Raw genomic sequence first — 27,822 nt, forward strand, 5'->3', positions numbered from 1 at the left:
AAAGCTGGAGGATGTTGAGGATGGTGAGGCCAAGTGACCAGATAAAGGTTGGTAGATGAACCCATGTACAGAACAGTGTGTAGGACTATGCCGCTTTGCCCCAACAGCCACCCCCTATCATCTCTAGCTCTGTAGCCCCTGTCCCTCCTCCCTCCTTCCTCCATGATAACTCTCTCTCTCCTTCTCTTCTTCCTTTACTTCCTCCTACAGTGCCACGTTGAACTCCGTGACCAGGAAGTCCACGTGTTCTCTCTCTTTGGTCTTGAAAGCCTCAGCGATGAGGCGCGCTGCGTCCCTGTGCTCCCGGCCCCTCAGGGAAACCCCGTTTACCTCCAGGATTACCTGACCCACCTGCAGCTGCCCGCAGTTGTCTGCCGAACCGCCCTTCTGAGAGAGAGAGAGAGAGAAGTAGAGAGAGTGAAGAGAACCCGAGGAGAGAGAGAGAGAAGAGAGAGAGAGAGAGAGAGAGAGAGAGAGAGAGAGAGAGAGAGAGAGAGAGAGAGAGAGACAGCAAGACCTAGAACATTTCTTTGTGATAAAGAGAGCACAAACAGACGACAAACACTCGTTGGCGCATCGTCACCGTTACAATTACTAATAAACCAGGAAGCAAAAGGACCTTTGTGATCTCATCTCTCACCCCTGTTCACGTCCCTCAGCTCAAATCAAATCAAATTTTATTTGTCACATGTTTTGTAAACAACAGGTGTAGACTAACAGTGAAATGCTTACTTACGGGTCCTTCCCAACAATGCAGAGAGAAAAATAGAAGAAAGAAACGAGAAAAAATGATAACACGATGAATAAATACACAATGAGTAACAATAACTTGGCTATATACACGGGGTACCAGTACTGTGTTGATGTGCAGGGGTACGAATGAATGGAGGTAGATATATACATATAGGTAGCCATCTCATTTGGACCGTTCACATGGACTGTGATGACCTGAGAGACTAAAGAAACTACAAGAGTAAAACCAAAGATACTGGTAACTAACCCAAGATATATCACCGGCATCGTTTCCAACGGGAGCAAATTAACAAGCGAGCAGGTGGGCAAAGCCAAGCACGAGCTAGCAAGATCCTATTGCCTTATTTTAGCATGTATTTGCATATTTCCGTTAGGGAACGCCTTCTCTGTGAAGGCCTTCTCCTTCTTAAACTTCTTGTGGGCAGGGGCCAGCATTTTCACTTTCGGAAAAATAGCATGCAAAAATTCAACTGCCTGCTACTCATCCCCAGAATATAAGATATGCATATTATTAGTAGATTTGGATAGAAAACACTCTGAAGTTTCTAAAACTGTTTGAATCATATCTGTGAGAATAACAGAACTTATGTAGCAGGCAAACCCCTGAGGACAAACCATTCAGAGTTGTTATTTTTTTGATGTCACTGTCTTTTCAATTAGTTATCTTAGAGACACCAGATTTCTAATGGACTTGCTTGCAGTTCCTACCGCTTCCACTGGATGTCACCAGTCCTTGGAAATTGGTTGAGGTTATTCCTTTGTGTACTGAAGAAGTAGGGCTATCGTAAATGAGGGTCACATTAAGTAAATTTTTTGAGAGAGCCACGTTACGAAAAAAGTTGCGTCAGTTTGTTTTCTTTTGTATTGGACACAGATCATCCCGTCTTCAAATTGATCAATTATTAACGTTTAAAAATACCTAACGTTGTATTACAAAATTAGTTTGAAATGTTTTGGTAAAGTTTACATGTAACTTTTGATATATTTTGTAGAGAAGTGGCGATAGTTGGAAGCTGTGTTTTTCTGGATGAAACGGTCCAAATAAATTGACATTTTGGATATATATCGACGGAATTAATCGAACAAAAGGACCATTTGTGATGTTTATGGGACATATTGGAGTGCCAACAAAAGAATTTCGTCAAAGGTAAGGCATGATTTATATTTTGTTTCTGCGTTTTGTGTCGTGCTTGCAGTGTTGAAATATGCTACTCTGTTTGTTTAGTGTTGTGCTTTTCGCCGAAAAGCCTTTTTGAAATCTGACATGTTGGCTGGATTCACAACGAGTGTAGCTTTAATTTGGTATCTTACATGTGTGATTTAATGAAAGTTTGATTTTTATATCATGTTATTTGAATATGGCGCGCTGTATTTTCCCTGGCTATTGGCCGGTGGGACGTTTGCGTCGTTTGCGCAATTTTGGCAAAGGGTCAAGTCTACAAAACTGTGACTCTGTTCGTAACAGACTGTAGTTTTGGGAACAGAAAACTGTATTGAGATCGAATGTTTCATTGATGAGACAATTAGCAGAATGTCGGCCAAGTTTCATCTAGCTCCATCTTCTCCCACTTTATTTAATTTATTTTTATATCAAAAGTCAAAAGGCCTCCTGCGGGGACGGGGCTGGGATTAATTTTTATTTTTTACAAAATATATATAAATATAGGACAAAACATACATCACAACAAGAGAGACAACACTACATAAAGAGAGACCTAAGACAGCAACATAGCAAGGCAGCAACACATGACAACACAGCATGGTAGCAACACAACATAACAACAACATGGTAGGAACACAACATGGTAGCAGCACAAAACATGGTACAGACATTATTGGGCACAGACAACAGCACAAAGGAAAAGAAGGTAGAAACAACAATACATCAGGCAAAGCAGCCACAACTGTCAGTAAGAGTCCATGATTGAGTCTTTGAATGAAGAGATTGAGATAAAACTGTCCAGTTTGAGTGTTTGTTGCAGCTCATTCCAGTCGCTAGCTGTAGCGAACTGAAAAGAGGAGAGACCCAGGGATGTGTGTGCTTAGGGGACCTTTAACAGAATGTGACTGGCAGAACGGGTGCTGTATGTGGAGGATGAGGGCTGCAGTAGATATCTCAGATAGGGGGGAGTGAGGCCTAAGAGGGTTTTCTAAATAAGCATCAACCAGTTGCGACGGGTATACAGAGATGGGCAGTTTACAGAGGAGTATAGAGTGCAGTGATGTGTCCTATAAGGAGCATTGGTGGCAAATCTGATGGCCGAATGGTAAAGAACATCTAGCCGCTTAAGAGCACCCTTACCTGCCGGTCTATAAATTATGTCTCCGTAATCTAGCATGGGTAGGATGGTCATCTGAATCAGGGTTAGTTGGCAGCTGGGGTGAAAGAGGAAACCATATCTAGATTTAACTTTAGTCTTCAGCTTTGATATGTGCTGAGAGAAGGACAGTGTACCGTCTAGCCATATTCCCAAGTACTTGTATGTGCCCTAAACCCTCAGAGGTAGTAATCACACATTCTTCTTAACAAACCACATGACCTTTGTTTTTGGAGGTATTCAGAACAAGGTTAAGGGTAGAGAAAGCTTGTTGGACACTAAGAAGGCTTTGTTGTAGAGCATTTAACACAAATGGGCCAGCTGAGTATAAGACTGTATCATCTGCAAATAAATGGATGAGAGAGCTTCCTATTGCCCGAGCTATGTTGTTGATGGTATATCATCACCAAAACATTTGGTTCTAAACGGATGCTTCAGATTTCTACATCTTGTAAGACATCAGGCTAAACTAAAGCTACTACTTACTATAAGACTATGTTGGTGCTGTTTAGGGCCAGGGAGCATCTATTGAAGATTTGATTCAAAAGTATATAATCCTGAATTAAATGAATCTGTTAGGAATTGTGGATGGCTGTGAATACTTTATTTGTGTATTAGTGTGAGTATGGTGTGAGTAAGTAATCATTCAAGAAGAGCCAGAAACATAGGGCTCTATTTTAACAAACCTAACGCAATGGTAAATCTAAGCGCAGGCGGTAGCGTTATAGGTTCAGGGTCATGTCAGAAATATTTGTGCTATTTTCACTATCACAATTATCGGCAAACTTGTTGGTATTGAGCGTAAGGTCAGGGTTTTGATTATTAAAAATGTTGTGGGTGTGTTGAGGCTTGGCCCCTCATTAGCCAATCAGAACATGCTCAATGGTGAAATATGTGGTTGCTTCAAGTTGTGTATTTATGTCTTTTATGTGTTGCCTTGGAATCAACTCCAATTCCAATGTTAGTTCATTAGAGTTTGTTAAATGGCTTACTGAAACGTAATAACAAAATGTAGACCTGTCTTTGCTAAATTTGTTGACCCATTTGCAGTACACATTGTTTTAACTAATTGTATGGCTTTAATAGCATTCACACTGATACAGGGGCTAGGCCTAATGTAAATTATATTATGGCTGAGCATGGACATGGCAAATATTGTAAATAAGCATGATTAAATGAATTATTGATAAGGTGTAAAAATAGTAATAATAATAATTCTAATCAAATACTAAACAAAACGAAACAACTTGTTTTAAATAGGCTATGTCACACTTACTGGCACCATCATTTCTCCCCGTGGGCATCTAATATTAAAACAATGTAGACAATGTGGAGGGTTTTACGCACATCCAAACTTTTCACAGTAGCTGGATAAAGATCCACTATAAAGAGAAAGGGAGAATGTCCACTCACTGTCATAGTGCTCCCAAATAGGCCTGTGTTTTCTGAACATAATCGGAACTATTTAATAGATCAGATCGTATTCACACATCTTCAGAAGTTGCATTGCAAGCGCACCACAGACGTTGTCACGATAAAACCAAGAAGGTGAATCATTCTATGTTTGGTTATAATACAATTAAACGAAAAATAAGCAATCTGTAAAAATAAAGGTAAAATGTAATGAATGATATCATAAAATCGCCAAGATAAAAAAGACACACATTGCTGTTGAACCAACCTTCATTATAGTAGGCCTAAGGGAAGGCTTAGGTTTTCAACATATGAAACGGAAAACTAGCGATTTTTACAGGTTGCAGATAACTTCTAATTACGAGGTTCACCGGTATCTCTCGTTTCATGATGGGCATGGACATGTAGCCTACATCATGGCGGGGGTTTAACGTACATCAAAAACGGGACCTGTATGGCTAAAATAATGTGGGCCTGCCTACAATGCATAGATAAAAAGAGAACGTCAGCTCACTGTGTTATTCCTCTCAAACCTGATATTTTAATCAAGCTTTGGTGATGATATTTTAATAAAGCTTTGGTGATGACATTTAATAAAGCTTTGGTGATGATATTTTAATAAAGCTTTGGTGATGATATTTTAATACAGCTTTGGTGATGATATTTTAATACAGCTTTGGTGATGATATTCAAAACACGCTTTGGTGATGATATTTTAATAAAGCTTTGGTGATGATATTTTGATACGCTTGGTGGATGATATTTTAATAAGCTTTGGTGATGATATTCAATAACACGCTTTGGTGATGATATTTTAATACAGCTTTGGTGAGGATATTTTAATAAAGCTTTGGTGATGATATTTAATAAAGCTTGTTGATGATATTTTAATACAGCTTTGGTGATGATATTTTAATACAGCTTTGGTGATGATATTTTAATAAAGCTTTGGTGATGATATTTAATAAAGCTTTGTTGATGATATTTTAATACAGCTTTGGTGATGATATTTAATCAAGCTTTGGTGATGATCTTTAATACAGCTTTGGTGATGATATTTTAATAAAAGCTTTGGTGATGATATTTTAATACAGCTTTGGTGATGATATTTTAATACAGCTTTGGTGATGATATTTAATACAGCTTTGGTGATGATATTTTAATACAGCTTTGTTGATGATATTTAAATACAGCTTTGGTGATGATATTTTAAATAAAGCTTTGGTGAGGATATTTTAATACAGCTTTGGTGATGATATTTTAATAAAGCTTTGGTGATGTTTTTTTTAATACAGCTTTGGTGATGGTATTTTAATAAAGCTTTGGTGATGAATATTAAAAAAAGCTTTAGTGCTGATATTTAATCAAGCTTAGTGATGATATTTTAATACAGCTTTGGTGATGATATTTTAATACAGCTTTGGTGAAGATATTTTAATCAAGCTTTGGTGATGATATTTTAATACAGCTTTGGTGATGATATTTTTCAATAAAGTTTTTGTGATGATATTTTAATAAAGCTTTGTTGATGATATTTTAATACATCTTTGGTGATGTTATTTTAATAAAGCTTTGGTGATGATATTTAAAACTGCTTTGGGTGATGATATTTAATAAAGCTTTGGTGAGGATATTTAATAAAGCTTTGTTGATGATATTTTAAATACAGCTTTGTTGATGATATTTTAATAAAGCTTTGGTGATGATATTTTAATACAGCTTTGGGTTGATATTTTAATAAGGCTTTGGTGATTATATTTTAATACAGCTTTGGTGATGATATTTTTATAAAGCTTTTGGTGAGGATGTTTAATAAAGTTTTGGTGATGATATTTTAATAAAAGCTTTGGTGAGGATGTTTTTAATAAAGTTTTGGTGATGATATTTAAAAAACGCTTTGGGTGATGGGATATTTTAATAAAGGCTTGGTGATGATATTTTAATAAAGCTTTGGTGATGATATTTTAAGAAAGCTTTGGTGATGATATTTAAAAAACGCTTTGGTGATGATATTTTAATAAAGCTTTGGTGATTAAGATTTACTTCCAAGCGGTCTCAGGAGGCAAACCCTTTATCGACAGTCTTGACTACTTCGCAATTGCATCGGGCATCAAAAGCCTTCATTGAAATGAGGGGAGGCTATGCTTGGTTTTTAATAAAATAAAACAAAATGGGAAAAAATATACGTTTTTATGTTTCTAAATACAAAGTATACAGGCACCAAAAGCACATTAGGCTACTCTTGTTCTATGCGCATATGGGCATTGTGCCTCACGGCTGGATAGGCTGCGCTTCCACTGTCTAAATTCATGCCATTACCAACTGCGTTACCACTAAAACCAGCTTTTAGTTGGTCTTAAATATCCCTATCAGCACTGCCTGAAATTAGAACTTTGGATAATGTTTTAAAGGACACACCTCAAATATTTCCACCCCGCTCATCTGAGCGCAAGCGAGCTGATATAAGACAACTATTAGAGGTACATTGGAACATACAGTGGAACGGAAGAGGTTGTGATTGGGCCAGGACCATCCGACGCCCTAACCAATTAGGATGCTGACGAGGCCCTATCACCTGTGACTGATTAGAGACACTGTGATGTTATTGGCAGGGTTACAGTACGTGGCAACGCTACATTGATATGAAAATCAGCCTGGTTGGCGAGCGCGCTCGGATACCTTGTTCCTGTCTCTCCTAAGATAGCGGAAAGCGAAAACAGATGAATAAAGAGAAAGGGGGATGAGAGAAAAGAGCACGTCCATATCTCATGGCTCATGCCTTTTGTCTGTGCATTTCCACCCGTTGATGAGGAGAGCTATAGCAATGGAATTAAAACCTCTCACGCCTGTCTGTCACTCGCTCGATTGCCTCCCTCTCTCTCTCTTCCTCCCCTACCTTCCCTTCTCTGCAAACGTTCTCAGTCTGAATCCCCTTTATTATTAACACAATGTACCATCTTCTCTTCCATCTTTCTGTATATCTCTCTCCCCTCCCTAGCTCCCTCTCTCCCTCCCTCCATTGCTCTCTTTGATTTTGAATATGCTGATTTCCCGGTCAGAGCCTTTGTCGCTCCCCTCGCAATCAGCGGCTCTTTTATTTTTCATTAGCCTCTCACCAAAGCATCTTTTGAGCGGGAGGGCTTTCAGTGGTTCTCTGAACTCCACAGAACAGCACAGCTCCCTCCCCAGCCCTCCTCTCTCCTCACTCTTTAGGTTAATCAAAAGAGACACAGACAGACCTGAACAGAGCAGAGCTACAGCCAGGTACGGTGGTATTATCCTCAGTTCTTACTTAGATGTGGCCTTCAGCCAACCCTTTATTTCACATAACAGTCACTGCTCTCAGTGGATGTACTCCTTCAGGTAAAGGGATAGAACAGGATCAACTCTTATCCTCTTGATTAAACAAATGAAAGGATGCTTGGAACCCAAAAAACACATTTAATGTACTCTTACAGTTAGACATTCATGTAAAGCACCTGGCAAGGGTAAAGGGCAATATTTACCTGAGCTGGACTGAACTAGCCACACCTTAGTCACAACATCACAGGGTGGATCTTTGACCCTGTTGCTATGGCTACTGTAATATTTTAATGTAAACCCCTACCTCTTTGCAGGGGTTTTTCGCAAGCATACCATTAAAATACGGACATGCCGCATAAATAATGGGGCCGGAGGAGATGGCTGCCGTTTTATGGGTTCCTAACCAATTGTGCTATTGTGTGTGTTTTTCTGTGTTATTTGTAAATTATTTTGTACCTAATGTTGCTGCCACTGTCTCTTTTGACAGAAAATAGCCTCTGAATATCAGAACAGCGATTGCTCACCTCGTACTGGACAAAGATTTTTTATTTAACAAGTCGGACGCGATGTCATTCGCATGAAGAAGAGACAGCGATATAGGGGATCGGTGTGCCTTGCAAGAATCCGACGGCGAGTGGGTAATCCATCTCTACCATCAGTCCTATTAGCCAACGTGCAATCATTGGATAATAAAATGGATGATCTCTGATCAAGACTAATCTACCAACGGGACATTAAAAACTGTAATATCTTATGTTTCACAGAATTGTGGCTGAACGACGACATGGATAACATACAGCTGGCTGGGTTTTCTGTGCATTCGCAAGATAGAACAGCTGCCTCTGGTAAGTCTGTGTCTATTTGTTAAAAACAGCTGGTGCACGAACTCTAATATTAAGGAAGTCTCAAGGTTTTGCTCGTATGAGAATCTCATGATAAGCTGTAGACCACACTATTTACCAAGAGAGTTTTCATCTATATTTTTCGTAGCTGTCTATTTACCACCACAAACCGATGCTGGCATTAAAACTGCACTCAACGAGCTGTATAAGGCCATAAGCAAACAAGAAAATGCTCATCCAGAGGTGGCGCTCCTAGTGGCCGGGGACTTTAATGCAAGGAAACTTAAATCTGTTTTACCTCATTTCTACCAGCATGTGCAACCAGAGGGAAAAAAACTCTAGACCACCTTTACTCCATACACAGACACGAGTACAAAGCTCTCCCTCACCCTCCATTTGGCAAATCTGACCATAACTATATCCTCCTGATTCCTGCTTACAAGCAAAAACGAAAGCAGGAAGTACCAGTGACTCGTTCATATCGGAAGTGGTCAGATTACGCAGATGCTAAGCTACATGACTGTTTTGCTAGCACAGACTGGAATATGTTCCGCGATTCTTCCGATGGCATTGAGGAATATGTAACAGTACTCTTCTTGCGTTGTGTACAATCAATCATCGACACGAACTCCAACTTGTAGCACCAGTCATGGAGCTTTATTCTGATAGAAACAGCACAAAATTGCACGTCATGCAATGCACGGCTTACCATCCAACTCTGCACTCACGCACGCTGGTTTGGTGCTTGTTCACTGGGCAATGTAGTTACCAAAATAATACAACAATTACAATATAATATTTTGAACAATGTACCCGATAGAAACAGCACAAAATTGCACGTCATGCAATGCACGGCTCACCATCCAACTCTGCACTCACGCACTGTACAAAATATACGAACCCCCCCACCAGACACAGTAGGTTGCTAGCTAGTATTGGCGGGAATTCGCTACAACAAAATGCACAATAAATATTCACCAAAAAACGCTGCATCTTATGTGTGAGGTTCGAATAACATTTACAAGCAAATGTATATAAATTGTAGATTTAAATCATCACTTGGGAGTATAAAAATCACTTTTGACGTACAGGGCTTTGCAACCAACAACTTACCGCTGGTTTGGTGCTTGTTCACTGGGACGATTCTAACTGAAACATCCTCCCTCGTAAGCAAGCTACGCAAACCAGCCAATAAGATGCCATGTTGAGTAGGTGAAGGCAAGACAAAACTAAAACCAAAAACCCATTGGCTTAACAATAAAGTGGCAAGGGGAATCACCAATATAACCCTGTTACAAATACACCACATCCGTCACTGGTTTCATCAATAATTGCATCGATGATGTCGTCCCCATAGTGACCGTACATACACACCTCAACCAGAAGCCATGGATTACAGGCAACATCCGCACAGAGCTAAATGGTAGAGCTGCCGCTTTCAAGGAGCGGGACTCCAATCAGGACGCTTTTAAGAAATCCCGCTATGCAATCAGACAAAGCATTAAACAGATAAAGAGTCAATATAAAGATTGAATCCTACGTTTGCTGGATGTGGCAGGGCTTGCAAACTATTACAGACTACAAAGGGAAGCACAGCCGCGAGCTGACCAGTGACACAAACCTACCAGATGAGCTAAATTACTTCTATGTACGCTTCTAGGCAAGCAACACTGAAGCATGCATGAGAGCACCAGCTGTTCTGGATGACTGTGTGATCACGCTCTCCGTAGACAATGTGAGTAAGACCTTTAAACAGGTCAACATTCACAAAGCCGCAGGGCCAAACGGATTACCAGGACATGCACTCTGGGCATGCGCTGACCAACTGGCAAGTGTCTTCACTGACATTTTCAACCTGTCCCTGACCGAGTCTGTAATACCAACATGTTTCAAGCAGGCCACCATAGTCCCTGTGCCCAAGAACACCAAGGTAACCTGCTTAAATGACTACCGACCCGTAGCACTCACGTCTGTAGCCATGAAGTGGTTTGAAAGGCTGGTCATGGCTCACATCAACACCATTATCCCAGAAACCTCTTGATGGTAAGGGTAGGTAACAACACATCTGCCACACTGATCCTCAACACGGGGGCCCCTCAGGGTGCATGCTCAGTCCCCTCCTGTATTCCCTGTTCACCCATGACTGCATTGCCATGAATGACTCCAACACCTTCCTTAAGTTTGCCGATGACACAACAGTGGTAGGCCTGATCACCGGCAATGATGACACAGCCTATAGAGAGGAGGTCAGAGACTTGGCAGTGTGGTGCCAGGACAACAACCTCTCCCTCAACGTGATCAATACAAAGGAGATGATCGTGGACTACATCAATGGGGCTGTAGTGGATCAGGTTGAGAGCTTCAAGTTCCTTGGTGTCCACATCACCAACGAACTATCATGGTCCAAACACACCAAGACAGTCGTGAAGAGGGCACGACAGCGCCTATTCCCCCTCAGGAAACTGAAAAGATTTGGCATGGGTCCTCAGACCCTCAAAAGGTTCTACAGCTGCACCATTGAGAGCATCTTGACTGGTTGCATCACCGCCTAGTATGGCGGATGTATTCGGCGCATGTGACAAATAAAATGTATAATTGCCTAGCATTGTCGCATTGTCTCAGGCCCTCTGGGCGTCAGAGCCCTGCGATAGAGTCTATTCTAAAGGTTATAATCATCCCTGGTAAATCTGCCAGTCCTCTGGAGTGGAGGAACAATGGCATGGCAGCCAGGGATCTCAGTTTGAGTTCTCTTCCAGTGTGAAACCACAGACTGATCTGACAGAGGCTGTGTTGTGTAGCCATGTGTGGAAGAGGAGGCGGCACGGGCCAATGACTGTGCAGAGTTGCAGAACACAGAATACCATGGCTAGATCAATTCTGACAGGTGCAGGAGATTGTCTGGCAAGCTGTCATTTCAGAGATTACTTGAAAAGGGAGGGTGAGAGGGGTGAGGGGCATGAAGGGTATTTTAGGCTGTTTGAGACCCACCTGTATGGTGACGATGCGTGGCAGGGGCTGGCGAGTGTTGGCACCCCCTTCGATGGCGATGCCCAGGGTACTGGCACTCTTTGCCACCCTCACCAGTGTGGAGGTGGGCTCCAAGAGACCCGGCTGCAGAGAGAGAGAGAGAGAGAGAAGAGAGGGGGCATAATATAACTCAGCTTTTTACTCAAATATTCACCCTGGAGACCCATGAACTCTTTTCTTTTGCACCTTTGTTAGACATTGGTCCACCCATAAAGGTTGGAACCAATCAACAATTTTCCCACCACCTAACCACTAATCAGCAATAAGCATAAAGGGACAGGCAGAGGAAACAAGAGACCTCTAGCGCAGTATGAGATGAGATGGAAGTGATTGAATAGATGAGAAATCATTGAAAGGACAAAAATGTATCAATGAGCAAAGAAAGAAAAACTGTATGTGCATAAAGAAAGAATAAAACAGAAAGAAGTTAGGACAGTTAGGATTGAGAACAAGCTTCAGATAGAGTGAGCAGTGACAGAGAACAACCCAGCTCTGATTGTCTTTCTCTTCTTGTCATCCCTCACTTTCAGCTCCATCCATCCATTCATCCATCCATACATCTCCCTCTTTCTCTTTCTGTGTCGTCTTTCTCCCCGCTGGTGTGTCCTCCTCACCGGTTTGGAGGTGCTGTCCCCTCCTGCCCCCTGGGGGTCTCGTGGGGGGCGTATGTTTGGACTGCTTTCCCTGCTGACTCGCCCCGACTCGCTAATGTCCACCCCGCTGTCCTCGCTCAGTGTCTGTCCACTGTCTGACAGCTGGGACAGGGTGGCACCTTGGAGGGGATGGGTGCAGAAGGTTAGAGACCGGCACAGGGACACAGTCAGGCAGAAATACATACACCCATGATTACACATAAACATGCACTTCCTCTTATTTGTGGAACCAATCCTTCGCGTCCAAATCTGGTCTCATGGTTTCGGAGTCCAACTCTAGCTTTTCCTCCAACCTACTCCCTCCATGCCTCTTACCTCGTGACTGGGGCAGGGACCGCACCTCGTTGACGCCAGACTCTGCATTGGGTCTGTGGACCTCCACCATGACAAAGTGCTGTTTGTTGAAGCCAGAGGAGGCCTTGTCCGGGCTGTGTGGAAGGGGAGGGGGTGTGGATGGGGCAGGGAGTGGATGGGGAGGTGGTAGATATGAGGAGGGGGCGGCAGGTTTGGTGGTCTTAGTAGGGGACTGGACTCTAGGGAAGGGGCCTATGGCGTGCTTGTTGACCATGGAAAACTTGGCAGTTGCCATCTCCTTCTTATGGGGGACAGAGGGGTCCCTCTTATGGGGGACGGAGAAATCCTTTTGGAGGGGGACCTTGGGTGAGGAGGGGGACCCTCGGTCCCCCCTCTGGTCCTTGGGTGGGTTATGGGCAGGGGCGGTGAAGTAGAGTCCAGAATAGGAGGATTTGGAGGAAGGGCGTTTTTTGACCTGGTCTCGTCTGCTGGGATGCCTCTGCAGCCCTGGAGGGGATGGGGGTTTGAAGGTGGGGGGAGATTCGGATGTGGAATGCACCTCATCCTAAGGTAAGAGGAGAACAAACAGATCACATTCCTTTCATCCCACAAAACACTCATATACTACAGCACATATCTGGAATCTCATCATTCCACACACACACACTACCAATTGTCACGCCTCAGAATTCAACACAACTCATTCAGTTAGGCCAGGATTCAGTTGAGCCTCACAGCTAAACATGGTCTTTGTGTAACCTCAGGTTACACCTTCCCAGTCCGCTGTGTCCCCGGCAACAAGCTCTCCCCTCCAACCAAAACCAACTGAGAAATGAACAATGCAAACAGCAACAGGAGCGGGGAGAGAATGAATGAAGTGATTCATGGGTTTAAAAAAAGCAAGAGAAAGCAATCAAAACCAACACAAATATGTTCTGGCTGAATGGAGTTGAGGTGTTTTTAACACTCGTCAGGTCTTTGCTTTCTGTGTCCCACATTACATCGCCTTGGAACCAACACAGCCTCCTGTCGACATCGGTTACCGTTGCTCTGGTAACTGTGGTAGGTATTCTTGTTTGTGTTTGTGTGTTTCTGATTAGAGCTTTTACCTCAGGTGTCAGACAGAGCGCAAGTTCCTCCTTAGTAAGGAGGGAGGAGGAGGAAGAGGAAGCGGAGGAAAAATGTATGCACTAATATCCTCTAACTCTAAACAGACTCCTCCACAGGAAAGAAATAAATAAGGGATGAAGGCTATAAGAGTTCAAACTGCATATCCGTTGCTTCCTCTTCTTGTCGCTCTTTCATTTCCAGCTGTGTTGTTTTTACCCTCTCCCTCCATCCCTCCCTCCCTCCAACCTCTGCTTTGTCCATCTTTATGAGGTTATGGTTCTGGGTCTGACTGCGGGGCTCACCAGAGAGACGTCAGGCAGTACATCCAGACTCTCTTGAGACTCCTCCCCATTACTGTCCACCATACTGTCATTCTGAGAGAGAGAGAGAGAGAGAGAGAGAGAGAGAGAGAGAGAGAGAGAGAGAGAGAGAGAGAGAGAGAGGAGGGAAAAATAGGGGGGAGACGAGGGTAGAAAGAGAAGAGAGAGGAGGGAGAGAGTGAGAGAGAGAGGGAGGTTACAAGGAACAGCTGCTTATTTATCCTAAAGCAAATGTTTAGTCCAAATCGCATTTCTTAGGAGTTGTGTCATCTCTAAGAGGGAGGATAAATAACTCAATATCGTTCTAAAATATACTAATCATTCTAAATAAATGTAAATCTACATTCTAATCTCAACGTTTAGAATGCAATACTACAGGTGGGTACTCGTCACACACACACACAAACGCACATGCACACACAAATATTTCAGTATTTGCACTGTCTCTATGCACACTCACACACACTTTCACTCTCACTCCAACACACACACAAGCACGCACGCACTCCATAATTTTCTCACCACTCACACATAATGCACATACATTTATAGTGACTCTACACACCTCTGTATTGGAACTGACTTTTTAAATATTTCCTGCATATAGTATGCTTACTTACTTACTTACTTTATTGTGTATTTCATATTTCTTATTCTTATTTCTTGTGTGTTTTTTCTAGTAATACATTGTTATTGATTATTGCATTGTTGGGTTTTGAGTTTGCAAGAAAGGCATTTCACTGTACTTGTGCATTTGACATCAAAACTTAAAATCTGAAACTTGAACACACACCTCTAAATGTCTATATTACACCTTTGAATCTCAAAGTTTGGAATGCAATACTACAGTGGGTACTCAGACTCACATAAGGCGCACATCCCACAGCACAAACACAAAGACAGAAACCCAGATATCTGCATGATGGAGGATGAACTGTTGTTCACTGTTGATTGTTTAGTGAGTTCAGAGCATACCCCTTCATTAAACTCTGCCTGTACCAAAACAAAAGCCCCATCATTTCAGTCTAATTAAACGCTCACTGCCGGCATGGGGAGTACTTACCGGCAATTAATTTACTGCAATACAGGGGCACAACTTTCACTGGGGATGGCGGGGACATGACCTCCCACATTCTAAAATTGCATTTTTGTCCCCCCTGGTTTTATCATTGCACTGTGATACCAAAAGCGGCATTGGTGTGCTTTAGGACCATGCGGACGCCTCAGAGTGGTCGGGTAGGCTATTTGGCAATTTCAGCCAGCTGGATTTAGGACCGCGTGGACACCACAGAGCGTGCAGACAGGCTGTGTGAAGGCAAAGCTTCTGAAAGGCACAGTGCTGCTGTCTGCAGCTGCTATCTGTCAGGTGGCTGTATCTGTCAGGTAGCTCTATCTGCTATCTGTCAGGTAGCTCTATCTGCTATCTGTCAGGTAGCTGTATCTGTCANGGTAGCTGTATCTGTCAGGTAGCTCTATCTGCTATCTGTCAGGTAGCTGTATCTGTCAGGTAGCTTTATCTGCTATCTGTCAGGTAGCTGTATCTAACAGCTGTTGTGTGTATGAAATGTTTTATAGACTTTTTGTCCAGTTTCAACAGAAGTAAATTAACTTGGCTAGTTTTCATCAGTTGATGTACCATTACTACTAGAGCTTGCCAAAAGTTGGTTAACGTTAACTAGCTAACTCAACGATGACCCCAGCGGCCAAATGATTAAAGTCCGATATTCTGAAGTTTTTTGACAGCACAATGTGAGTTTTTATTAGAGTCAGTTTAGCAATGTAAGGTTATTGATCTGCCAGTTTCCCTAGCTAATTATCTACTTTTCACACTGACATGGTATAAGAAGTTGGTATAATACTATGCTCATCATGTCTTAGCAGGATCAGATGGTGACAGGTTCAGACAGCCAGGGAAGACCAGTATGTGACGGTGCTGAGGTGAAATTTTGCAGATGCAACACTTTATTCTCTCTGTGCAGCAAACACTGGACAAGCCAGAAGCTTCAAAGATTGAAACTATTTTAAGACAGTCTGACATACCTCAAATTGATTTCCAAACGGTATCAAAGGTTGATAAATTTAATCCCATCCCTAAGACAGTCCCTGTCTTAGGTCAGTTAGGATCACCACTTTACTTTAAGAATGCGAAATGTCAGAATAATAGTAGGGAGAATGATTTATTTCAGCGTTAATTTCTTTCATCACATTCCCAGTGGGTCAGAAGTTTACATACACTCAATTAGTAATTGGTAGCATTGCCATTAAATTGTTTGACTTGAGTCAAATATTTTGGGTAGCCTTCCACAAGCTTCCCACAATAAGCTGGGGGAATTTGGGCCCATTCCTCCGGACAGAGCTGGTGTAACTGAGTCAGGTTTGTAGGCCTCCTTGCTCGCACACACTTTTTCATTTCTGCACACACATTTTCTATGGGATTGAGGTCAGGGCTTTGTAATGGCCACTCCAATACCTTGACTTTGTTGTCCTTAAGCCATTCTGCCACAACTTTGGAAGCATACTTGGGGTCATTGTCCATTTGGAAGACCCATTTGTGACCAAGCTTAAACTTCCTGACTGATGTCTTGAGATGTTGCTTCAATATATCCACATCCTTTTCCTCCCTCATGATGCCATCTATTTTGTGAAGTGCACCAGTCCGTCCTACAGCAAAGCACCCTCACAACATGATGCTGCTTCATGGTTGGGATGGTGTTCTTCGGCTTGCAAGCAAGCCTCCCCCTTTTTCCTTCAAACATAACAATGGTCATTATGGCCAAACAGTTCTATTTTTTGTTTCATCAGACCAGAGGACATTTCTCCAAAATGTACAATCTTTGTCGCCATGTGCAGTTGCAAACCGTAGTCTGGCTTTTTTATTGTGGCTTTGGAGCAGTGGCTTCTTCCTTGCTGAGCGGCCTTTCAGGTTATGTCGATATAGCACTCGTTTTACTGTGGATATAGATACTTTTGTACCTGTGTCCTCCAGCATCTTCACAAGGTCCTTTGCTGTTGTTCTAGGATAGATTTGCAGTTTTTGCACCAAAGTACGTTCATCTCTAGGAGACAGAACGCGTCTCCTTCCTGAGCAGAATGACGGCTGCGTGGTCCTATGGTGTTAATACTTGCGTACTTGTTATGGATACAGGTATCCTGTGTGTGTGTGTATCCTGTGTGTGTATTTCTTTTCTCTCCTTCTCCCCTCACAGGTGGCAATCATCATTCCCAATCAGTCACCAATCAGTCATTAATCAGAAGACACACCTCCTCCAGTTTCCATTACCCTATCACAACCCCTTTCCCTTGGTTTAAAAACCCTGGCAGCTGTTCTCTCTGAAGCTCGATCTCTCTGTCATGCAGTCTCGCTCTAGATCTCTTGTGTTTTTGCAACTACATGTCACTTTGTCCGTTACCCTGTGAGTATGGTTTTGTTATGATGTTTGACTGTTTGTTTGATGGTGGGAAAAGGAGGTACCAAGACGTGTCGCCCATGGGCATACACTACCTGTAGGTATACTTTGTCTAAGAACACTAGTTAGAACTGGGTGGACCACCCACTGTATTTTTGGTTAGTTAGTTAGCTGTATTGAAATAGGCTAATCTAGCTTAGGGGTGGTTTTGGATATTTGTTTCTTTCCTTGGGTCCAGCTCAGCCCCTTTTCCTSCYMCCCCCCCCCCCCCCCTTCTTTACTGTGTGTTTACCAAATAAACCATGAGTGTTTGACGGTAATTTAGTTGTCTATAGTTTGTTTGTTCTCACTGTTACGTTTTCACTACTATAATTTGCATGAGTTACGGGTCTCGTTACCATCCCACCTAGACTGCCGGCCCAAAGGGATTCGTAACAGTACTATTGTTTGTACAGATGAACATGGTACTTTCAGGCGTTTGGAAATTGCTCCCAAGGATGAACCAGACTTGTGGAGGTCTACAATTTTTTTTCTAAGTTATTTGCTGATATCTTTTGATTTTCCCATGATTTCAAGCAGAGGCATTGTTTGAAGGTATGCCTTGAAATAGATCCACAGGTACACCTCCAATTGACTCAAATTATGTCAATTAGCCTATCAGAAGCTTCTAAAGCCATGACATCATTTTCTGGAATTTTCCAAGCTGTTTAAAGGCACAGTTAACTTAGTGTATGTAAACTTCTGACCCACTGGAACTGTGATACAGTGAAATAATCTGTCTGTAAACAATTATTGGAAAACTTGTGTCATGCATAAAGTAGATGTCCAAACCGATTTGCCAAAACTAGTTTGTTAACAAGAAGTTTGTGGAGTGGTTGAAAAATACATTTTAATGACTCCAACCTAAGTGTATGTAATCTTCCGACTTCAACTGTATTTGCATGTTATGATTTTGTAAAGGCTGGCTGAATTCTGTCTATCTCAGCATGTCTATAGATTCTCCCTTCTCCTTGTTTTTGTTTGCTTGGAAATGTTGATACTGAATAACGTTTTCAGGAGAAACTAACTTAGCAGCTAAGAAATGCATTGCCATTAATTATCCTCCCTCAATGTCTCAATGGATGACAGAAATATCAAGTTATGTATCACTAGATTTGGTTTATTACGAGATTAAAGGTATACTGTACAACTTTCATAAGGTCTGCGTGCCTTATATGGAATACTGTATGACAAAAGGGGTCTGTCTTAAACAACATTTCTTTAGTCTAGCAGCTGCAGATATGTTTCTTCTTCATGGCACACGAGACACCTGTCTGATTTTATGCCTGTCTCAGTGGACTAATCGAATAAGGAGGCCGCAGGGATGACATGGTCTAAGAATATGGGGATTGTGGCTCAGATGCACAAGACACAACACATTCTGGAGAGAGACATCTCCCGCCATTTCGTGGGTATTCATTGTTTCATAACTTTATTGTGTGCATTGTTTGCTGTGACTATAAATTACCCATTAATTACAGTACCAGTTTGGACACACCTACTCATTCAAGGGTTTTTATTTTATTTTTACTATTTTCTACATTGTATAATAGTGAAGACATAAAATAACACATGGCATCATGTAATAACCAAAAAGGTGTTAAACAAATCCAAAAATATGAGATTCTTCAATGTAGCAACCCTTTGCCTTGACAGCTTTGCACACTCTTGGCATTCTCTCAACCAGCTTCACCTGGAATGCTTTTCCAACAGTCTTGAAGGAGTTCCCACATAGGCTGAGCACTTGTTGGCTGCTTTTCCTTCACTCTGTGGTTCAACTCATCCCAAACCATCTCAATTGGGTTGAGGTCGGGTGATTGGAGGCCAGGTCATTTGATGCAGCACTCCATCACTCTCCTTCTTGGTCAAATAGCCCTTACACAGCCTGGAGGTGTGTTGAGTCAATGTCCTGTTGAAAAACAAATTATTGTCCCACTAAGCGCAAACCAGATGGGATGTCATATCGCTGCAGAATGCTGTAGTAGCCATGCTGGTTAAATATGCCTTGAATTCTAAATAAATCAGTCAATCACGAGTAGTAGCCTAAATTTAACATGAATTCTCATTTCTCATCTGAAATGTGTGTTACGGTATCTTCTGTTAATGCATTCACTATATTATTAGTTATTTACTGTTCTCCTTGTCGAATTGGACACGTGTTTAGCAGAACTCACAATTTATGCTACACTTGAGAAATACATTTTTGTTTATTTCATTCCATTTATAGGTTTGTCAATTTATTGGTCGTCTTTTGTTTGAAATGCTCCTGTCAACGTTGAGCAAGGACGCACACCTGATTACGCATTTAGTAGTAGAACTAGTCTACCTGGCCTGCACGCAAATGTAGGCCTATAGATGTGCCCATTTTGGGATGTCTGATAGTATTTCTGATTGTCTTAACTCACCACCACTAATGAGCTGTGGAGCTTCTCAAAGTATTTTTTCTTCACCACAAACAAGTAAGCAAAGTATGGTTTTAGAATCAACTGAGTGACAATAGTTCCTCAAAGTATTAGAACAATATTTCCAGCTCTCTCCTTTTCGATAACCACTTGGCATGAAAGGGAAAAATGTAATGCTCTGATCAAATGGAAACGTCATAAAATACCTGATTACTTATCCCTTGCACAAATAGTCTACAGCTGTGTCTGTCCTGAGCTCACTGGTGCGCAAAACTCTGAGGATGCCGACTATTTTATATATTGTTTTGGGCAACCCAGTTGATAGTTGATACAATATTTCAAGTTCATTGCAGACAGGCCATGCATAGCCAATGGGATTTATAGAATATTTTCTACCTGCAAGCTGTAATGTTTTTGGCTTTATGTAGGCTATTTTTACATAGTTGGCAATAAAAGTTACTTTTAGAATGTAGATTAACCACAGACAATGATTTTGAGATACAAAAATGAAACTGTTCTATAGAAATGTGCATATGAAAATCATAACTGGCAAGCAGATTGTTAGAAATGGTAAGATAAATTGGCACTCCAAATAAAAAAGATTGCAGATTACCGGCAACTTCAGGAACGTAAAGGCAGAATTTGCAAAGGCCAGCAGCAGCATCAGGAAGAGGTTTTTTTCTTCTGGTCAGGCTATCTTGCTCTCTGGCTCCCTCGAGTCATTTGTGTGTCTTAATTATTTAATAAAACAGCATGCTCAAAGCATCAGACAAGTTCAGTACATATACTCAAGATGATATATATAGAAAAATACAAGTTTTCAAATTTCGACTGATTGTTCGAAAGAAAAGACTACTCTTGGTCGACCAAGATGATTTTATGTCGTCGACAGCCCTAGTAGAAATGCAGGAAATTGGCTTTAAATGGGCCCAAAAAATTCTGAGGGACCCCCAGACCCACCACCAGATTGTCCCCTCCACTTCTGAAACCAAAGTTGCGCCCCAGCTGCAATAGTTGTTACTTAGTACACGTGTGTTTGTGTGTACATGTGTGTGAGAGAGAGAGAGGTAGAGTGAGTGTTTGTGTGACGGAGAGAGAGTGTTTGTGTGTGCACACGTAATCAGCTGTAAGTGTGTCTGTGTTTGGGTATGTGACTGTGACTGTGTATGTGTCTAGTTGATTAATCCACATTTTCTGATCCCCCACTAAAACCATCCCACCTCGCTAATCTCTCCAAAACAGCGGCATTCAACTGTGACTTGCAAACAACAACAACTATAAGCAAGGGCACAGCCCAGACCACACACACACATACACACACACATACACATACACATACACTTACACACACATACACACACACCTGGTCATACCATCCAGGGGCCATGCTGAGACAGAGAAGTGACTTGTGAAGGTCTGGCATGGTCCATCGTGTCCTATGTATGGTAAGCCTGCTGCAGCTTTTCTCAACTGTCAGCTTGTTCTCTGAGTCCAGAGAGTATTGAGTGTGTGTGTGCGCATGTGTTTACGTGTGCCTCTGAGTGTGTGTGTTACGTGAACGTAAGTGTACTTAAGTCTCCTTCTCCAGGAGGAGACACATCAATAGTGGACAGGACAGCAGCAGCTTAGTCTGTCTGTCTGAAATGACTCCTGTTGAAACAACAGCCACTACCAAGCACCAGCACACATATTAGGACAGAACACACTAGTGATGCACAGGTTGACTCATAACCCGCAGGACCCTCACTTATACAGTGGCTTGCAAAAGTATTCACCCCCTTGGCATTTTTCCTATTTTGTTGCCTTACAACCTGGAATTAAAATAGATTTTTTCGAGGGTGTGTATCATTTGATTTACACAACATGCCTACCACTTTTAAGATGCAAAATATTTTTTATTGTGAAACAGACAAGAAATAAGACAAAAAAACAGAACTTGAGCATGCATAACTATTCACCCTCCCAAAGTCAATACTTTGTAGAGCCACCTTTTTCAGCTATTACAGTTGCAAGTCTCTTGGGGTATGTCTCTATCAGCATGGCACATCTATCCACTGGGATTTCTGCCCATTCCTCAAGGCAACACTGCTCCAGCCCCTTCAAGTTGGATGGGTTCCGCTGGTGTACAGCATTCTTTAAGTCATACCACAGATTCTCAATTGGATTGAGGTCTGGGCTTTGACTAGGCCATTCCAAGACATTTAAATGTTTCCCCTTAAACCACTCAAGTGTTGCTTTAGCAGTATGCTTAGGCTCATTGTCTTGCTGGAAGGTGAACCTCCGTCCCAAATCTCTGGAAGATTGAAACAGGTTTCCCTCAAGAATTTTCCTGTATTTAGCGCCATCCATCATTCCTTTAATTCTGACCAGTTTCCCAGTCCCTGCCGATGGAAAAACATCCCCACAGCATGATGCTGCCACCACCATGCTTCACTGTGGGGATTGTATTCTTGGGGTGGTGAGAGGTGTTGGGTTTTTTCAATTTTAGTCTCATCTGACCAGAGTACTTTCTTCCATATGTTTGGGGAGTCTCCCACATGCCTTTTGGCGAGCACCAAACATGTTTGCTTATTTTTTTCTTTAAGCAATGGCTTTTTTCTGGACACTCTTCCGTAAAGCCCAGCTCTGTGGAGTGTACGGCTTAAAGTGGTCCTATGGACATATACTCCCCTCTCCGCTTTGCAAGACCCTTTAGGGTTATCTTTGGTCTCTTTGTTGCCTCTCTGATTACTGCCCTCCTTGCCTGGTCTGTGAGTTTTGGCAGGTTTGTTGTGGTGCCATATTCTTTCAATATTTTAATAATGGATTTAATGGTGCTCTGTGGGATGTTCAAAGTTTCAGATATTTTTTTTATAACCCAACCCTGATCTGTACTTCTCCAGAACTTTGTCCCTGACCTGTATGGAGAGCTCCTTGGTTTTCATGGTGTCGCTTCCTTGGTGGTGCCACTTGTTTAGTGGCGTTGCAGACTATGGGGCCTTTCAGAACAGGTGTATATATACTGAGATCATGTGACAGATTGCACACAGGTGGACTTTATTTAACTAATTATGTGACTTCTGAAGGTAATTGGTTGCACCAGATATTATTTAGGGGCTTCATAGCAAAAGGGGTAAATACATATTCACGCACAACCTTTCCGTTTTAATATTTGTCTTTTTTTGAAACAAGTAATTTTTTTCATTTCACTTCACCAATTTGGACAATTTTGTGTATGTCCATTACATGAAATCCAAATAGAAATCCATTAAATTAGAGGTTGTAATGCAACAAAATAGGATAAATGCCAAGGGGGATGAACACTTTTGCAAGGCACTGTATCTGCGGGGCGGGCGGGTTTAGTGTCATGATATATTGTGTGGATGAAGGGCAGGTAGGTGACTTATCATTCTTGTCCAATTTATAGGCTACGTTGAGGTTTACCTTTCATTATTTTTAAGCTATCTGGCATTATTAGTGCGGAACTGTATGTGCACCAAATAGTCTACACGCCAATAGCCAAAGGCTTTAGGGAATGGGCAGAAACAATAAGGACAATCTGTTAGTTTAACTCAATAAGAGAAAAGCAGCAAAATGGAGAGTTGAAAATAAAGAGAAGGGAAGGCCAGAGAAGTAATGTTTGGGAAAGATTTAGTGAAGTGTTAAAAGAGGGTGATGGCAGTGCTGGTTATGTTATTTGTGATTAGGGTAACCACATTTAAAATACCCAATTGTGGGACAACAGGATGATTTTGCGTAACATTTGCGGGACAGTGTAGCCTACATGAATAAAATAATTTGGCATAACATTTGGTTATGTTATGTAGAACACTATTTAATCATTATGTGATCTTCCAAGACTGACTCATCTTTGATCTAACTTTAGCCTGCTAAAGGAGCACCATTGTGAGATGGTCCTCCGGACTTCTGCTGTTGGCTGCACCGAATTGAACCGCAGTCAGCATACTCTTTTTGCCTCACACACAAGTTGGTGATGCAGAAACGAGAGACGTGTGACCATTTTATGAACATCTGGGAATATTCTGGGTGGTCTCAGGGAATGTAAAAACAGCTAGGAAGGGATACTTTTCAAACGGGATTGAGTGAAGTAGCAGCAAATATTTTAAATGAGCACCTGATGAACATGGAGAGCCCCACAAGTTTGACAAAATTATCTTTCAGTCTGATAGGGCTATTTACTTACTTTTCTAGCTCTTCATCAGAAGCACATTTTTTATTTTTACCCAGAGTATGTTGCAGAGTATGTTGCAAAACAGAGTATGTTGCAGGACCTGATGTCCCTCTTGAAGGGGATCATCGCTCTGAGTTCATCAAGTTTGTTCATTAATGATTGAACATTAGCGAGTAGTATGCTGGGTAATGGAGGGCGGGATGCCCAGTGTCACTCACTAAGACCCTGCCCAGCCTACTCTCCGGTAGGACTCCCAAGCAGATCGGCTACTCGCCGAAGAAGCTAGTCCATTGTTCTGCTTTTCAGGGAATTCGGGGAAGGTAGGATGGATGGTGAGTACCCAGCGATTCGTATTCCAAAAGTTCTACCCGTGTGTGTGTAGTAATGCACGAAACAAACTAATTAAGAAAATTAGGGCTTACACAAGTCCGAATTTCTTATAGGCTAATTTTCAAGACATCAATGTACAGCTACATTTTTAGACGTCACTGCAGAATATCCGCCACATGCATATGCACACATACTCAGCTGAGTTCTTACAAGACCTGAATTTCATATAATATTCAAGACATCAATGTAGCAGTAGAACAAATATCACAATTTGGGAAGATAACCTCTACTAAAATAAATCAAGGTAGGCTAAAGCAGAACACATATGAGAATATATAGTCTCCCTGCCTATGTGATATTATGAAGCACATATTCAGATTACAAACTTGTTCTGTACTGTGAAGTTAAAGGAAAAATAAGTTCCTAACTTAGTTTTCAAAACCTCCCACGATGACTCTCACCATGTCTCGTCCATTTAACTCCTGACAGTAAATGTCTTGCTCAAAGCCATGAGCGGGCCTGTGGCTGTGATGTTTAGCCTCCTTGAAAAGCTGTTCTGAAGACTCTGGCTGTACAGTATTGTCTATTTTTTTCATTTTGAGTGTTAACTATAACCTGGGTGTCCTCTACCCTTGTCTACAATGCTTACTGCCACTAAATGTGCTTTGGTTCGGGCATCTTCAAAAACCTTTTTTCGGGGGGCTCTTTGTTGTCGTTTTTTACGTCGGAGGCTGAGGATGTTACTGTACTTTTCACCCACTCTTTTGCTAGTTTAATCCATCCAGTCTTTTCTAGACCCAAGCTCCCTGCATTTTTTCATGTTGTACAGCCCAGCTTTGAATTTTGCATGACATGCCAGGGGTTAATACGTTTGCTTGTTCTTGAACTGAGTGGATGCAAAAGTAAATTTTGCTTCTGAAACAGGAGTGGAGAAATAGGAGTCATTTCTTTCAGCATCTTGAGCAAATACGAATGCGCAGTTACGGACCAGTCTGTAGAGGTTCTATCTTTATCAGCATCATAAAAGCTGATAGTATTTCAACCATATAAAATATGCATCCAAGCTGCACTGAAATCATATCAGAAACATATTGGATCATTTTCACAGCTTTCTATTTCCTTACAACCGGTCAAACATTCTTTCCCTTTTTTTTGGTCCCTAAAGGTCTTAACTGCATGAAGGAAGCAGAGATGACAAAGACAACTTTACAGATGTCAACTATATTGAAGCATTTATTTCATTCTAGCCATTTATGACATTATTCTGGTGAACAAGGGTTTGTTTAGTCTTCCAGGGCAACATACAGCCTATAAGCTTCATGTATCTAATTATAGACAATGTGACTAACAAATTAAGGTCGGGAATAGGAGAGTCACCAGGCCACTAGCACACACACACACTGCATGACAATGTGTGTGTATGCACTGTGAATAGGGAAACACACACACACATGCATGCAAGCACACACCCACATGCAGGCTCATGTACACCGAATGCGCACACACACACACACACACACACACATACACATACACACACACACATATACACATACACAAATACATAGAAATGTTCAAAAAGACAGTCACACTTGGATATACTGTAAGTACAAGACACAAACCAACAGAGGAAATGACTTGCATTGGCTTTATGCAACCTGATAAGTGAATGCAGACTAAAGCACTCCAAACAGTATTTACTTCAAACATAAAGGCAGAACATCACTGCAAACTGATGCAAAAGAAGAGTATTGGCAACAACTCCTACCTCCATCATATCTATCAACCACAGCAGTCTTTCCTGTGGTGTTGAAAAGGGAGGGGAAGTCGGGGTTAAACAGAAGAAGTTCCTAGATAAATAAGTCTCTTTCATCTGTAGTGGAGGATTTAGGCCCTTTCCAACTCAGCAGGGACACAACGCTCTTATCCCTGGCTACGTCCCAAATGGCACTCTATTCCCTATTTAGTGCACTACTTTTGACCAGGATCCTTAGGGCTCTGGTCAAAAGTAGTGCGCTATATAGGGAATAGAGTGGTATTTGGGACGTAGCCCCTCTGTCCTCCCAATCCCCTGTCCTTGCCCCATGCAGGGCTGGTCATTCTGAGGAACGTCGTCCGTAACGGCTCTATCCTCTACAACTCATCAAACAGGGACAACTTCCAAGAGGTCTGCTTCGAGGCATCAGTGACAACTGGGAAAGATGAATGACTCAGACTTTCACAGAAAGTGATACAGACAGGTAGACAGACAAGACAGACAGACAGACATAGAGAGAGACAGACAGAGAGTGGGTCCACTCCAACCCAGCCGCCTACCCGTGCAGAGCTGAGGGTGGTGGAGGTCATGTAGCTGGCTGACGAGGAGGCCGGGGTATCTGGATAGGAGACCATAGAGATGGAGTCAGAGTGGAGGGCGGCTGCACTGGCACACCCCTGCCGAGCCTCCAAAGCCTGGATCCCGCGGCGCAGCACCATCCCATCGAAACGCTCCAGATCCTGGGGAGTTACCAGGCCACGCACCTCTGATAGCAGGGCGAACTGAGAGGAAGGGTGGGGAAGGGGAGGGAGACAGGGTTCAAGAGTTATATGGAGATATAACAGGCATCAGTCTAAAACATGCATTAGGAGACTATGGGGAATGCAGAATGCAACTGAAGAACACTGTAAAGCACTTTGTGAATTGTGAATTCAATATATTTGATAAATCATTGCTCTATATGAGGTGGAGGGCTAGGGCATAGACAGAAAGCCAAGCAGCTTTATAATATAATGGGTAAAAACAGAAGTCTGAACATCCACAAAAGCCTTAACATAAATCATCGAAAGTCTCACAAAACTTGTCATCCAAGTGATGGATGTACAGAGAAAAGGCAAATAATCACCATAAGCATTACGAAGTGAGAGAACACAAGAACCCAATACATAATGCACCTCACACCAACTAATACACGCACGCACGCACGCACACACACACACATCATCCTCTCACATCTCCCAATACACACACTTTCACTCCTCACCTTGGCATGTGTGTTGAGCAGTTCAAACAGGGCCAAGACCAGCTGCTCCACCTCTATGTGTCCGTCTCGGTACTCCTCCACGTAGTAGCCCATGGTCTGCCTCTCTGTCTCCGTCAGCAGGTGGCGGGCCTGTTCCTCCAGCACGGCTCTGCTCTGGTTCACCAGGCTGGACAGGGTCACCTGGGAGCCAGCCATACCCTTATAGAACACCAGCTAGAGGGGGAGAGGGGGGGAGAAAGAAGGGACAAGGGAAAGGGGGTAAGGAGGAGGGTTGAAAAAGGAAAATATTAGTGTGTGTGTGTGTGTAAGGAGGATGGTCAGAAGGTGGTGAGAAGTTGGTGACACAGAGGTGAGGGGGAGGAGTGTGTCAGGAAGGAAATTATAAATGAGAAACAAAGGGACAGAAAAAGAACAGAGAGA

At 42.2% G+C, this 27,822-nt stretch overlaps 1 protein-coding gene across 1 annotated transcript; it reads right to left on the minus strand.

The window, feature by feature from the left end:
* Positions 1 to 204: 204 nt before the first annotated feature.
* On the minus strand, positions 205 to 27,609 carry LOC111961704 (whirlin-like). The gene is made up of 7 exons (XM_070439471.1): positions 27,403 to 27,609; positions 26,699 to 26,920; positions 14,016 to 14,087; positions 12,625 to 13,168; positions 12,271 to 12,428; positions 11,555 to 11,740; positions 205 to 387 (listed from the first exon to the last, which is right to left on the minus strand). The coding sequence occupies exons 1-7, from the start codon at positions 27,595 to 27,597 to the stop codon at positions 205 to 207; spliced, it is 1,560 nt and encodes a 519-aa protein (XP_070295572.1). The 5' UTR covers positions 27,598 to 27,609.
* Positions 27,610 to 27,822: the final 213 nt, after the last annotated feature.

This window comes from Salvelinus sp. IW2-2015, linkage group LG4q.1:29 (genome assembly GCF_002910315.2).
Source record: "Salvelinus sp. IW2-2015 linkage group LG4q.1:29, ASM291031v2, whole genome shotgun sequence".
In the NCBI taxonomy this organism is placed as follows: domain Eukaryota; kingdom Metazoa; phylum Chordata; class Actinopteri; order Salmoniformes; family Salmonidae; genus Salvelinus; species Salvelinus sp. IW2-2015.

Bases quoted from the DNA above. Each gene is read 5' to 3' on its own strand.
- LOC111961704 (XM_070439471.1), bottom strand. From the start codon at position 27,597: ATGGCTGGCTCCCAGGTGACCCTGTCCAGCCTGGTGAACCAGAGCAGA. The intron at 11,741-12,270 runs GTGAGGAGGACA...CTCTCTCTGCAG, and splicing joins GGGACAGCACCTCCAAACCG to CCGGGTCTCTTGGAGCCCAC. The intron at 388-11,554 runs GTAATCTCTGAA...TCTCTCTCTCAG, and splicing joins CTCTCACCCTCCCTTTTCAA to AAGGGCGGTTCGGCAGACAA.